The following is a 15,003-nucleotide window of genomic DNA, read 5'->3' as shown; positions in this document are numbered from 1 at the left end:
CTTTTATTTAATTATTTCTAATTTTTTCATCTTTTAATTCATTAAATTGTCAATTATATTTTTTTATTGGGTAGAGATGATACGTAAAAACCCAAAATTGGCAAATGACTTTTTTACAAGGTCAGAGTATAAACGAAAAAAAAGTTTAAGGTGAGATTTTTTAAGTAATTAGGCCTAAATTATGTAATAAGATTAAAACGACATTAAACAGTCATAATTTTAATGAAGTAATGCACTTGGTTGGTAACACTGGCTGGTAAAGTGGCACGATAATGTTTTTTTTTTTACAATAATAAATGTGAAGAGAAAATAAATAAAATGAACGATTTATTGATGTGAAGAGAATTCTCGTGATATTAAAGATGCCATGAAGATGCTGTTAGAGTTAAGGTGCATTGTTGATAGGTTCATGCATATATGGGCGAGGATAGGACTTGGTAAGGCTAGGTATAAAGATGACGAAGGATATGGTATTGGTACAGCCAAGTGGTACTTTATGTTATATCGTCAGTATGAATATGATGAGGAACTATTATTATTGGAGGAGATAGGATTTTATCTCGTTGCTGTGAATTCAATTCATAATATCATATGTAATAATATGTCAAAATCAGTGCCATGCTGCAACTTTTGTCTTATCGCACATGCTAACCTCAGACTGTGCGGTCTTATTGGAGCTTTAGACGGAAGAAGATGCCGATGATAATACAACGTTGAATGAATGAATGTGTTACGCAATGCCTGACTCTGCTTACGACTTAGGGTTTATTATTCATCGACCAATATTAGTGTTTGGTGGTGCTTGGAAAATTGTTTGCTTGGGGTACGCCTTCCTATTTGGGATGTTTTAATTATTGTCTGGTTGAATTTCATTGGCCCGCGTGCTTTACTGCTACTACTGCTCATTTTCTTCTTTGCGTTTCAGAAATTTTTGTAAAGAATAATTGGTGCTTACTTCTGAATTGTGATTGGATTGCCCATCCAATAACAAGATAGAAATTTACTATTCTTTCATTTGAGGGAATCTTCCAATTCGTAAATTAACAGATCTTATACTATTTAGTTTGCCAAACAATCTTTAAATTCTATTTAATTTGTACAATTTATTTAGTTAAAAATTTACATGTTTGTTAAAATTGGTTGACATTACTCACGTAAATATTTTTTTTTTCTATTCTTGCATGAGAGTTTCACATGGTGCCACGTAAAATCCGACGTGAATGCCATATAACTCACAGACAACAAAAACGGTAAAAAATCTCATAGTAGGATTAATTTTTTGTTGGACATTAATGTAACTCGCGTCTTCCACTTTAAAGGAAACAAAATTTATTAAAACAAAATACATTATTACTCTAAGGATATTATAGTTTGGAAATAATTTAGGCAACCAAGAGAACAAGATTCATGCACCTTCAGTAAAAAAATTCCCTTTGAGTCCTAACCATATTTATCTTGTAGAGATAGAGTAACTATTATAATTACCTTTGGACCATTAAGAAATAAGCATGAGAGTCATGGCCTGAAATTAATCTGAATGAAAGGATATCAATTATCAAATCTTTATCTGATTAAAGTATGATTAAAATCTGACTGGGCATAAGGAATCTTATCTGGTTTTGGATAAAACCACTCACAATAAAGTATAAACCAAACCAATCAATTACTGTGCATAATTACATGATATCACAAAATATGTAAAATCACCATCCAGCCAGCCAAACTCCAACCTTCAGGATAAAAAAATTAAAGAAATCACATTGTAAACTAAAAACCTGGAAACTGTAATCTGATGAATTAAATTTTATTATTAATTAATATGGTACAATTGAAACAGAATGCTTAATGTCACCAATGGAAATCAAATATTGACCCAATGCAAGTCTTGCATTTCCAGACTTATCAACAATGCTCATACGGTCGCACACATTTATCTTAATCCTCACTCTTCTTTCGCTCATAGCGGCGACTCCCACTTTCTCAAACGCCACCAGCTGCTTCAGCGGCGCTCCGACTATACTTGACGGAGGCGTTGAGAAGACTAATAGCGTCTCTGTCCCGTATACCGATCCTACATTTTTCACATCTACGTCTATATTCAATAAAAGATTTTTACATTTGGCATTCTTAAGTAGGACGGATTTTCTTGTCATTGATGAGAGATTCCGGTTGCGGTGGTGACCGTTGATTGAAACCTTAATCTCTGATGGAATTTTTGCGGGTTTGTGAAGAAATTTTGTGTAGGTTAAGCCGTGTCCAAATGGGTACACTACTGGTCCGTTGTAGAACCTGTAGGTTCGTCCTGGGTAGTTAGTTGACTGTCTCATTGCCATGTTTGTCATTGGTACCTTTGCAAGATAGTCTTGGGGGTACCATGTTACAGATAGCTTTCCTCCTGATATTCAAACAAAAGCAATTAAATATTAATTTACTCTAAATTACACAAGATCAATAGTTTACACTAAAATTAATTAGTCTAAATTTTGATCTATTAAGTCATTTTTTCCTATTAATTAGCCCCTTTTAAAAATTGATACCTTTGATGTAAATCCATGAAAATTGATCAATTTAAGGGTATTTTTTTTACCAAAGTCCCCCAACTTTAACCTCTCTCCCATTGTTATACATATCCATGAGCCGAGTTTGAACATTTCAAATTGGATTTGAAATTTCTAAATATTAGTTCAAGCCTGATCCGAGCTTGATTTGGGCCTAGTATTTATTATTTAAGTCCGACCTTCATAATTGATTTTATCTAGCTCAAACTAACTATATAATTTAAAGATTCGTGCATAAAAATTGAAATTGTAGCAGGTTTGGATTTGGTCTGGATTTCATGTAAAAGTTTATTGTCAAATTCTAGTCATTTTCGTTTATCATCATAAATGCGAGATAATAAAATCATAAAACACAAATATTATTTGAGCTACAGTTCATATTTCAAGTTTGAGAAATAGAAAAGAAAAGAATATACCTGGATTAGTGGTGCCAAACAACACATCAGCAATGGCAGCTCCACCAGCTTGGCCCGGATAACCGGCCCATAAAATAGCAGAAATTCTTGGATCATTTTCAGCAAAAGAAACATCAATTGGGCCACCAGACATCAGCACTAATATAACTGGGCCTTTCGAAGCATTAGCAACTCTAGAGATCAAATCCTGCTGATGACCAGGTAGAAGAACATCAACTCTGTCCCTCATTTCTTGCTCAAAAGACTGATCCAAACCCATTACTAACACCGTTGCCTCCGCTTGCCGCGCCGCATCAACCGCTCCGCCAAATTGGGCGTCACTACCACACGCCGTACCGTTACACCCCGTTTGGTAAATCGTCTCGGCGTACGTACTTATTCCCTGGAGTGGCGTAGTATACCCGCATGCAATTCCTACACATGCATGCACAAATCAGAACCATACAATTTTGCGTCGAGTTTCAATTTTCTTAAAAATAACGATTATTTTGAAAATACTATCTTACCAGCATAATTGCCGATCATGGTAACGGTAACATTAGAGTTAGGACCAATAACGGCGACAGTACGATGGGTGCGAGAGGATAAAGGCAATGTAGCGTTGAGATTCTTCAAAAGCACAATCCCTTGTCTAGCGGCTTCAAGTGCAAGATCCTGATGAGCCTGAGTGCACACATCTTTCGAACCTAATTGGCCATATTTCTGAACCGATGGCTCGCCGTCGAACATACCTAATCTAATTTGCGTTGTAAGTAAATACCCTAATGCAGAATCTACGTCTTCTACTTTTACCAAATTTTGCTTGATTGCATTCTCAGTGTGAAGCGCTAAGAATGGGCCACAGTCCAAATTCAAACCTGCTTTGATAGAAATGGCTGCAGCTTCTTCGGGTGTTTTTGTGTAGTGTTGCTGATCGAACAGAACTCCGACGGAGTCACAGTCGGAGACAACATAGCCGTAAAGATTCCATTTATTACGTACGGTTTCAGTCCAGAGATTACGATCAGCGCAAGTTGGAACTCCGTTAACCTGATTATACGAGCACATTACACTCGCCACCTTACCTTGTTCTACACACATCTTGAACGGCACATTATACGTATCCTCCAGTTCTTGCTTGCTCACCTGCAGATTCAGAATATTTTTATTATATTTTATAAAAATGGACAAAATAAAAATGTAATTTAATTAACGAGACCTTTCATTCAATCAACGTTTTTATTTCTCAAAACGAGTTGGACACTTGACATTTCATACCTGAAGTTACAATTTTTTTTGAAGAATATAAAGCTTCAATTTTAACTTAGAAAACTTTGAAATAATGTTGTGTTAAAGTGTCCCGTTTTGCTGTGTCTGCTATTTAAGATATGATAAATGACTTACAGAAGCATTAAAATGAAAACGATCGACTCCATTCCAGTTATCTAAGTCATAAGCTGTGAAATGCTTGCAGCATGCAGCAACTTTCAATTTGTTGCGATCATACCCTTGAAGACCGCGGACGTAGCTAACTGCATATACACCAGTGACTAGAGGATCTTCGCCAGGTGTCTCCTGTCCTCTTCCCCATCTAGGATCTCTAAATATATTCACATTTGGACTCCAATATGTTAGCCCTCCCATTCCTCCATTGTACATTGCTCTTGCTTCATCCGAAACCACCTAAAATAATATTCATTTAAATTAAAATATTTCCAAAATTATCATTTGATTTTAGCGTTTCCGTTTCCGTGCAACATTTACCTGTCCAATTTTCTCCCATAAGGTGGCATTGAATGAGGAAGCAGTAGTGATGACTTGAGGGAAGCTGGTGGCCCCAGGGAAGGCCCCACCAAACTTGGTCCCGGGACCCACATTTGAAACACCGTGAAGCGCTTCAGACCACCATTCATATTTTTCAATTCCTAGACGTGGAATTGGTGCAGCAGTGTTGATTAATGATGTAATTTTCTCTTGCAATGTTAAACGACTAAGAATGTCCTTTACTCTAGCCTGTATCGGCAATGTCGTTTTGCAAAACGTCAAATTCTTTGTCATTGCAGCTTTTGGATCACAGGCAAATGGTTCGCGTGCTGTACTAAATCTCATTTGTATAGATACTATCGTGACAAGAATAATGAAGAGAATTTTGTAATCCATCGTCGTTTGAGTTAATGAAGCTGAGGATTAAGTAAATGGATTAAGATATGAATTAATGAAGAGAATTCTGTAGTATTTATATACTGACTTAAATTTGAAAAATATGTGTATCCGTTGCCGGCTAAATTTGTCTAAAAATGGAATTCGCCTGATTAGGTGTTCAATTTGGCTAATTCTGCTATTAAATAGAAACAGCTTAGATTTAATTTCTGATTAGGTGTTAATCAGATTTTATGGAAGACTATGTTAAGTCATTATTAAAACAATTTTAAAATTTTATCCGTAATAACGAAATTCATGTAAATCTAGATAACAGTAAGAAACTGGATGTCAATACGTGGAAGATAAATTCATTTGAATTGACTAATTAAGATAAAATTTGCTAAGAAAACAAATTTCAAACCTATAATTATAATTATCCCTTAATGATGAAATTAAGACTTAATGACTCCAAGAACTGAAGCTTGAAGTGACACCGAGTGCTTAGCATCACCAATTTGAAGACTATGTGGACCAATAGGAATCCTTCGAGTTCCAGATCGATCCACAACACTAAGAAGCTTGCACACGTGTATTTTAATCCCAACTCTTCGTTGTGTTCTTGCAGGAACATGCAGTTTTTCAAAGGCCACCAATTGCTTACGTGGAGCCCATTGTCCACCTGGCGGTGTAGAGTAGACTAACAGTGTGTGAGCTCCGTTTTTGGACCCAACATTTTTAACGTCCACTTCAATTTGTAGTGAGAGCCTGTTACATTTTGTATGTGTCACTCTAATTGCTTTGCCTGAAACGGTGGCGTTTCCTCGGTGTCCGTCGAGTGGTACAGTGAGTAAGGTGGGGGCTGTGGCTATGGTGTGAGTAAAGTGTGAGTAGCTGAGTCCGTGGCCAAATGGGTAGACCACTTTGCCCTTGTAGAATCTATAGGTTCTTCCTGGATAATTCTTTGATTCGCTTGATCTCATGCCCATTTCTGTCATTGCCAAATTTGTTATGTACTCTTGTGGATACCATGTCATTGGCAGCTTCCCTCCTAGATTTTTTAAAAAAAATTAAAATTAAGTTAAATGAAATTAAAATAAATTATAACGTTACATTAAAACAAATTAACTTTATTGATTTAATTTAATTAAGAAACCTGGATTAGTTGTTCCAAACAGAACATCAGCAATGGCAGCTCCACCGGCCTGGCCCGGATATCCAGCCCATAAAATAGCAGCAATTTTTGGGTCCTTTTTTGCGAAAGATACATCTATAGGCCCACCAGACATTAAGACCAAAATAGTCGGGCCTTTAGAGGCCGCGGCAACTTTAGATACAAGCTCTTGTTGATGGCCCGGAAGGAGAAGCCCAGTTCGATCTCTGAACTCAGCTTCAATTGATTGGTCAAGGCCCATCACTAAAATTGTTGCATCCGCTTGCCGTGCAGCGTCAATTGCACCGTTGAATAGCTTGTCATTAACACAGCTCACGTCTGTACAACCTTTTTTGTAAATTGTCTTTGTGTAGCTCCCAATTCCTTGCAATGGCGTAGTGTAACGACAAGCAACACCTAACGGACACAAAAATTGTTAAACAAAATGTCAAGCCTTTCGTCATGTTGATAAAAAAAATGTAGTAAAATTGAATCAACTAACTAATCAACCATTTGAATTTAACTTTAAAAATGTATACAAAATTACGTTAATGTTAACCGAATCGAGTATAAATTCGAATATTCAAGTCAATTATCAAGTCGGCTTGGAAAATCAAGATATTGGACTTAACAAACTCGCAAACTTATCAATTTTTTTACTAATTTATATTTTAATAAATTTATTTATTATAATTATATATATTTAAACACTTATTTAAAATTTAATCATCAAATATTTACACTGATAATCAGTTCAAGTTCGATTTTTAATTATTTTATCAAACTCGAATCCTTCAAAGTAATTTAAATCAATTGAATTTTTAATTTTAAAATCAAATAAAGTTCGAAGATGGCAAAATTTTAACTTAATGTGTTCATTTCAAAGAATTAAAAGTCGGGCGGAACGCTCTAATTTTCTTTTTGAAAGTATTCTTTCAACTTTTTTTTCTTCTAAATATAGTTATTAAGTTTGTATTTTTATAAATTAGCATCCTAAATATTTTTTTGGTGCAATTTAAGTCTTCCATTCCAAAATTGTTAACTCCGCCCCAGCTAGAAGTGGACTTACCAGCATAATTGCCAATCATAGTGACACTCGCATTGGAGTTAGGTCCAATAATTGCAACACTACGATGACGGCGAGGGGATAAAGGCAACGAAGCACCCTTATTCTTCAAAAGAACAATCCCTTGCCTGGCAGCCTCAAGGGCTAACTCTTGGTGAGCCGGGGTGCACACGTCCTTCGGACCAAGTTTCCCATATGGCTGAGCTGATGGTTCGCCGTCGAACAAACCTAGCCGCATCTGAACAGCAAGCGTATTCATTAAAGCACCATTAATTTCAGCCTCATTGACCAGGCCTTTTTTAACTGCTGCTTGCGTGTGCACAGCAAGAAATGGACCACAGTCCAAATCTAGACCTGTAAATATAAATCCAAAAAATTTCAAACTGCTCTAGATGGTCTTATAAAAAAATCTTATAAATTCAAACAGAATTGATAATGATAAATGATAATGACTAGCCTGCTTTGATAGCATCAGCGGCTGCTTGTTCAGGAGTTGATGTATAGTGTTGTTTATCGTAATAAACCCCAACTGAATCACAGTCTGAAACTATATATCTGTGGATAATATTCCAAATTAATGCACAATTAATTAATTTTTTAAAAAATAAAATTCGAACTTTAATTAATAATTACCCGTTTAGACCCCATTGAGTTCGTACGGTTTTCTTGAGTAGATTGGGATCGGCACAAGTAGGAATGCCGTTAACTTGATTATATGAGCACATAACACTAGCCACCTTTCCTTCTTTTACACACATTCTGAATGGCACATCAAATGTGTCCTCTATGTCCTGTTTGCTTACCTGTTCCACAACCATTTACAGAATCCGTTTAATTTATATGTCGTGTTTACGTTGGCATGATTAATAAATAGATCATGTTAGTATTGGCTCCAATCGTGTTTATAAAATGAATCGATATGACACGAATACGATACACCAACTCGTTGACATTATGTATTAGCATTTTGATTGCATAAAAAGGGAGATAGTTAATTATGCATGACCCATATATGTTTTTAGTTAATGATTTTATTACAGATAATGACAAAGCCAAAGAGGAAATAGCTTTTGGTATAAGATAAGGAGATAATATATAACTTTATGCAAGAAACAATATACTATTTGATAATGCGATTTGTAATTATGAGTCTGAACTTGCAGCCCCTCACCAATATGTCTTGCTTGCCCACTTGCCATTAAATTTCTTATAAGAAATTTGACAGAAAAAAAGGGCTTTATTCAAATTTAAACCCTAACATTTTGAATTTAAAGATTCATTCTGTCATACGTTTATTGTAAAAGATGTAACTCTTAGTTCAAGTTTACATACAAATTAATTAACTTATTTATATCACCATTTTAAATATAGATAGTATAATTTGAAGGGTTTGGATGGATTCGCAAATCTTCAAATTCCATTAATTATTTTATATTATAAACAGATTGATACATTTTTAACATAAATCTACTAAAATTCAGCACAGATTCATTAATTTTACGTGTTTAGTTTTGATTCCGCTACTGATGAAATAGTATTCTAACATGATTTAATCAAGTACGACTAGTACTAGAACCAAGCAATGCACTTTCATGTAAACTCACATCAAAACCAACACTTTTTTATTCGTTCGTACAAATCCAAAAATATAAAACGTACCTTAGCATTAAAATGGAAACGATCCACTCCATTCCAGTTATCGAGGTCATATGCTGTGAAATGCTTACAGGAAGCGGCTACTTTCAACCGGTCACCGTCGTTTCCCTGTAAACCCTTGACGTAACTGGCGGCATATTTACCGACTACGAGAGGATCTTCACCGGGAGTTTCCTGTCCCCGGCCCCACCTTGGGTCCCTTAAAATATTCACATTTGGGCTCCAATAAGTTAGTCCCGCCATTCCTCCATTGTACATGGCTCTTGCTTCGTCTGACACAACCTGCGCCAACATTGTTTATTTTAGCCTTTTCTACTGTTTCTCTGCTATATTGCGCAACTTGCTCAACTTGATCAAGTTGCACTACGGAAAATTATTCCAATCATAAATAAATAATTATGATATGCTATGCAAAAACTTAAATTACCCGTGAAATGCTGTGTTTTCATATATAAAAAAACTACTTTTTTTTATTTAAGAATTAATGTCATATAAATTATGAATTATATATTTATTTGTAATTTAATTATGCTTTATAATAATTGGTAAAAGTATATATTTTCTTAACAAATCAATACACGAGTTGAAAATTGCAACCAAAATAATAAACATATTCACAAATTATTATTTCCTGACAATTCGATGTACTATATATAATAAATATCGATGAGGTAGAAGTTGGAGTTGGCCATTATCATTCAAATATTAAAATGGTGTTTTTTGAAGATCCAATTTCCACATTATCAATTTTTTTACTAAATTTTCAATCAATTTGTCAAAAAAGGTAATTAATATATATATCACCAGCTTTTATAAAATATAATTAAAATATAAAAACGTGTATAATTTAAAGATTTATATCACATTAATCCAATTTTAAAAATGTTTACCGCTTAAACATAAAAAATTAACCGTGGTTCAAATGTGAAAAAACCTGTCCAATAGCCTCCCAGAGAGTGGAATTGAAAGAAGCAGCAGTAGTGATAACTTGAGGGAAGCTAGTGGCCCCAGGGAAGGCCCCACCAAACTTGGTCCCAGGACCCACATTTGAAACACCATGAAGAGCCTCAGACCACCATTCGTATCCTTTAATTCCGAGTCTCGGAACTGCACCGGCATTGTTCACCAGCAGCCCAATCTTCTCCGGCAGTCTCAATCTTCCGACAAGGTCCTTTACTCTTTCATGTATCGGCAACTTCACTTGGCAAAACGGCAAGTTTCTTGTCGTTTTATCTTTTGGGTGGCAGGCAAATGGCTCCACGTCAGCTTTGCTGGTTTGCCAAGAAAAAACCAGTAAGAGTAACAAGAAAATAGCTGAGTTTGGTGCCATTTGCTTGAAGTTTAAGAGATTATGGGCCAAAGAATAATAAAAGTGTAGTATTTATAGGCAAGGGGCTTGAAATTTTTCTGCTAAAAGTGAAATTGATTTTGATTTTAAAATAAAATAGTTTTTTTTTTTTAAATTATTGGTGAAAAAATGTTTAAATGTTAAAGATTTAAGGAAAAGCATTTGCTTTTTCTCTTTATGGATTATGGGCCATATTTAAGTTGGAGATAGCAAGTGCAGTGGGGTTTATGTATTACGTGTCCTTTTCTGATTGGGTTGTTGGAATAAAAGAAATGGTAGGTCACAAAGTAAGGATGATGAATTGGAGGTTAGATCATCCAATTAGGGGTGGGTTTAGTTCTTAATAAAATTTAAAATCAAATCATATTACAAACTTTCGATTCGGTTTGATTCGATTTAGATCACATAGATTTAAATAGGAAGTGTACATCATAATTAAATTAATATGTATTAATTTATTTGTGTGTGTGTATTTATTTATATGATATTTACCTACATGTCTATACTCACATATATTATATTTATATATAAATATTTCAATAATTAAATTATATTTTTATTTATATACATATATATTAATAAGAAAACACATTATTTTAAAGTTTGGGTTTTTTGGTTGGTTTGGTTAGCTAATGATAAAAAACAAATTCAAATAAAAAAATTTAACTTTTTAATTATTCACATGTAAACCAATACATTTGAGGTTTACCATAAATCCAAAAATCTGAATTTTTTTGAAAGTATATTCGGAATCTTTAAAGTTGTGCAATTTGATAAATTCTCTAAAAATCTATTCAATTTTCCAATTTAATTAATGCCTACACGGCAATTGAAATGTGTAATTTTTTAATTTTAGAAGAAGAAAAGTTATCAATGGGGTTGCCATGTGGTATGATAATTTATAATTTCATATTTTATGCCAATTTAACATGTACAAATTCGGTGAATTGATCAAATTGAATAGATTTACAACTTTTGAAAGATTTGAATATATTTTTAAAATGTTAAAAAGTTTAAGTTTTACTATATTTTAATCATTTTAACCAATCATTTTAATTTGGTTTGGATCGGACTAATGATTTTGCATGGTTTTTACTTACTCTACAATCCAATTGGTGAAAGGTTATGAATATATTAACATTATAACTCTTACGGTCAATCTTAAAATAATTTCCATCAAATTGGCTGGCAAGCATAACATTTGCTTTTTCGCAAATTGCATCATAACGTTTTCGTTGAAATGAAGTATCTTCACTTAAAAGAGAGCTTAGAATTCATACCACATAACAATTTAAGGTTTCAGAAATTTAAATGATGACAAATAACTAGCATTAAATTAAATATTATGGAGAAGCATAAGATTTATTCTGAATGCAGATATGAGTTTTGAATAACCTTACCATATAAATTAAATAAAATCTATTTAATAGACTTATTAATTCTAAAATCTTAATCAACAATTAATATGGTACCACTTAATGGGATTTTATACAATTAAGGAGTGAACCTGAAGCTACCAACAAATTTTGGAACAACAATATAATAAGGGAAGAACAAATATAAAATATTAGGTAATGCAACACATCTAGAAATACTAAAGCACATAATTCAGTACATTGTGCTTTATAAAAACATCAAAACATTTTCTCAGTCAAATTGCATATTGTCTTGTAGTAATTATATTATTTTATTCCATTAAAAATGATAAAATTTCATAGAAAAAAATCTAATTGCTCGATTTTCCCACAAGGTGTAAAAGTTGCAATAGGTTCAATTGGGCGGTTCCGATTTTATAATGACATCGTGAAAGAAACCTTTTGATACTTAGTTGAAATAAATATAACTCTAAATACTACCTAACCAATATTTTAAAAATCGCCTCATATATTTTATTGATAGATATGTATTTGTTTTATACTATATGTTTCTAAAAACAAGCAAGGTTTTTTTTTCTATGGCCGTTAATAATGCTGGTAAAAATCGATATATATTTAAAAATTGCAATAAAAAAAAACATAATATTCTAAAATGGGTTAAATGAAATGATTTTAAAAGATTTGTTTAGAATTGACATGATTATTAAAATTTGGCTTTTTTAAACATTAGCGATATATATCAAATTAGTCATAACATTTTATAGTAGTCCCTATGTCTGATAGGCTTATTCGACAAATGCATATTAAAAATCATTTTGCTAAAAAAAGCTCATCACCATCCAAAATTGTGTGTTTTTTTTTCTCTCTCGATATTCACTAGCTCCCAAGCAAACATGTTCGGTTTTAAAAAAAAGCCTATATGTTTATGATATATAGTTGTATGTTTTTTTTCACTCGACGCTCGCTAGTTTCCAGGTATACATAAAATCATGAATTCGTATGAAATGTAGTTGAATTTGATGCTGATCTCTTAAATCTAGCTAACATTTTTTATAAAGATGACCGTCTTGTGAAACCTATTTTGTTGCTTTGTTTTTTTATAAGTAATAAATATATTAGAACAGCCACAAAGCAGTGGAAGGAAAAATCGAACAAACCAGTTAACTATCTCAAATTACAAAAACTTCTAAACTACAAAAGGCATCATTTCCGGAGTAAACAAAACCCGGAGGATGAGACTTGTAGGATGCCACTGCTTTGCATATTGTATTGTAAACTAGAACATCAATATTCCTAAATTCATTCTGAAACACATAAATTGAAAAAATATTGGGTTATCAATCAAACTAATATTAAGATGAAATTATGGACCAATATAGGATGAATATTCATTCTAGTGATGCAATGTTGGAGCATGCTATGAAGCATATAATCGATGACAAACCGGAAAAGCAAACAACACATTGCAGACTTAAGTCTAAAATATACATATATTATCATTTTAAAAGGGATAATTTTATATATTTTATTAATTTATTAAACAAACAATATATATGATACAAAGTATCAATGGTGGAGCCACTCAGGCGGATCCGTGCGCCCGCTTCGGTCGGCATTGATCGGAAATCCAACTTCTTTTTTATATTACAATGGAATTTCCACCCTAATAATATGAAAAAGTTGCTGATTAAAAAAAATTCTCTTGTAATTCACCCTCCTAATTATATTTCCTGGCAATTCCAATGTATCGAATAATTAGTCTGTTATGAAATGGAAAATAAAGGAGAGGTGGGTAGGACGAAAATGAGATGGTTAATGATGGATGAAAGCTATACCAACCGGAATCTTAATGCAGTTATAACAGCAAAATCTTACATTTTGTCCAATTAAAAACTATTTATAAATCTGATATTAGATAATGAGTTGCTCAATTAACAATGCTCTGACATCAACCTTAACAACTCTTAATTATTTACACTTGTTCCTCTTCTCTTATTATTTAGTCTTTTCTTCTTTATAACTACTACTTATGAATTGCAATTATGAGATGTAATTTTCTATTAATACAATGTACAATTTTTTTAATTACAATGGGAGGAGTAGAATCAAACCTCAAACTTGTTTTTAAAAAATTACAACTTATTTAAATACTATTATATTATAATATGATATTTATTCGAATCTAGAACTTTCTATCTGAAATCTAGCCGTTTTAATATTAACTTACATCTACAATAAAAGTAATTTTTTTAGGAAAATAGTTAAAAATATAGAATCATTTAGGCCCTATTTATTTGTAGAAAATAATATATATTTTTAAAAAGTTATTTCATAAAAACTGAAAAATGGAATATGGTGTTTAGGGATTGTCAGAAGTAATATCCATGGATTTTGCACAGTCTATGGATTTCATGGAAATTTATTGTTTGGTGAAAAAATAGTATGAGAATCCATGGATTGTAACAATCTCTCATCTTTCAAAATCCATTGTTTAATTTTCCATCTCCTAGGTGGGAAAGTTAAAATCTATCATTTTTAATGAATAGTGAATTGTAAATATTCCAAATTTATTCTTATAAATCCATGGAGTTTATAATTAATCCAAACAAAAAAATCATAAATCCATTGATTTTACATTTCATGCAGTTAAAATCCATGAATTTCAAAACCGTTCAATTCAAAGCGATGCCTTTTAGTGTTTTTAAAATTTAATTCCAACCTTTTTCAGAATTTCTTTCCATTTTCTCAATTTTTTAGATCCTTACACTTGATTTTTCCAGTCTAGATAGCATTAGGTTTTTTAGAATTTTGCTATAGCGCTTTTTTTCCCCACTCCGCTTCTCCCATCCACGTGTTTTTTTTAAACAGTTTCTAACTATATCAAAGGGTTTACAAAAAAAAAATTCAAATTTTTCTAATGCAATTTCGAACGGTTCTAAAACATAGTTTTTAGTAGTCTCCAAAAATAACTTTCAACATTTTCTAGTGCAATTTCAAGGGTTTTCAAAAATTATTTCTACAAGGTTTCATCATTGAAAAATACACCACCTTTTTGTTAATTTTCAGTTTCAATTGTAGCTATTTGTTTAAATTTGAGCGAAAATGGTAGAACCAAGTCGAGTTGAGCTTTAAAGTGTTTATGTTCGACTCATTTAGCGAACAGTGTGTTCATGTTCGATTTGTTTAGATTTTATAGTGTTCATTTTCGGCTCGTGTTCATCTCGTGTTTGTTTGTTTAGCTGCTAAACGAACAAGCTCACGAACGAATTCTCGAACAAGCTCACGAACAAGATCGCGAACAAGATCGATAAG

The 15,003-nt window shown here is 32.8% G+C and overlaps 2 protein-coding genes across 2 annotated transcripts; both read right to left on the bottom strand.

Annotated features, from left to right (window-relative positions):
- Nucleotides 1-1,790: 1,790 nt before the first annotated feature.
- On the bottom strand, nt 1,791-5,260 carry LOC126688177 (probable beta-D-xylosidase 2). The gene is made up of 5 exons (XM_050382786.1): nt 4,718-5,260; nt 4,358-4,636; nt 3,481-4,099; nt 2,975-3,388; nt 1,791-2,395 (listed from the first exon to the last, which is right to left on the bottom strand). Exons 1-5 carry the CDS (start codon nt 5,111-5,113, stop codon nt 1,815-1,817), a joined length of 2,289 nt encoding a protein of 762 aa, XP_050238743.1. The 5' UTR covers nt 5,114-5,260; the 3' UTR covers nt 1,791-1,814.
- Nucleotides 5,261-5,437: 177 nt separating this feature from the next.
- LOC126688257 (probable beta-D-xylosidase 2) lies at nt 5,438-10,342 on the bottom strand. Its single transcript, XM_050382890.2, has 7 exons — nt 9,902-10,342; nt 8,971-9,249; nt 7,945-8,114; nt 7,769-7,866; nt 7,315-7,665; nt 6,249-6,662; nt 5,438-6,143 (listed from the first exon to the last, which is right to left on the bottom strand). The coding sequence occupies exons 1-7, from the start codon at nt 10,295-10,297 to the stop codon at nt 5,548-5,550; spliced, it is 2,304 nt and encodes a 767-aa protein (XP_050238847.1). The 5' UTR covers nt 10,298-10,342; the 3' UTR covers nt 5,438-5,547.
- Between the last annotated feature and the right edge of the window lie 4,661 nt (nt 10,343-15,003).

The sequence above is a fragment of the Mercurialis annua genome, linkage group LG6, assembly GCF_937616625.2.
Source record: "Mercurialis annua linkage group LG6, ddMerAnnu1.2, whole genome shotgun sequence".
NCBI lineage: Eukaryota > Viridiplantae > Streptophyta > Magnoliopsida > Malpighiales > Euphorbiaceae > Mercurialis > Mercurialis annua.
The sequence above is the reverse complement of the archived record's forward strand: the minus strand, read 5'-3'. Positions and strand labels throughout refer to the sequence as shown.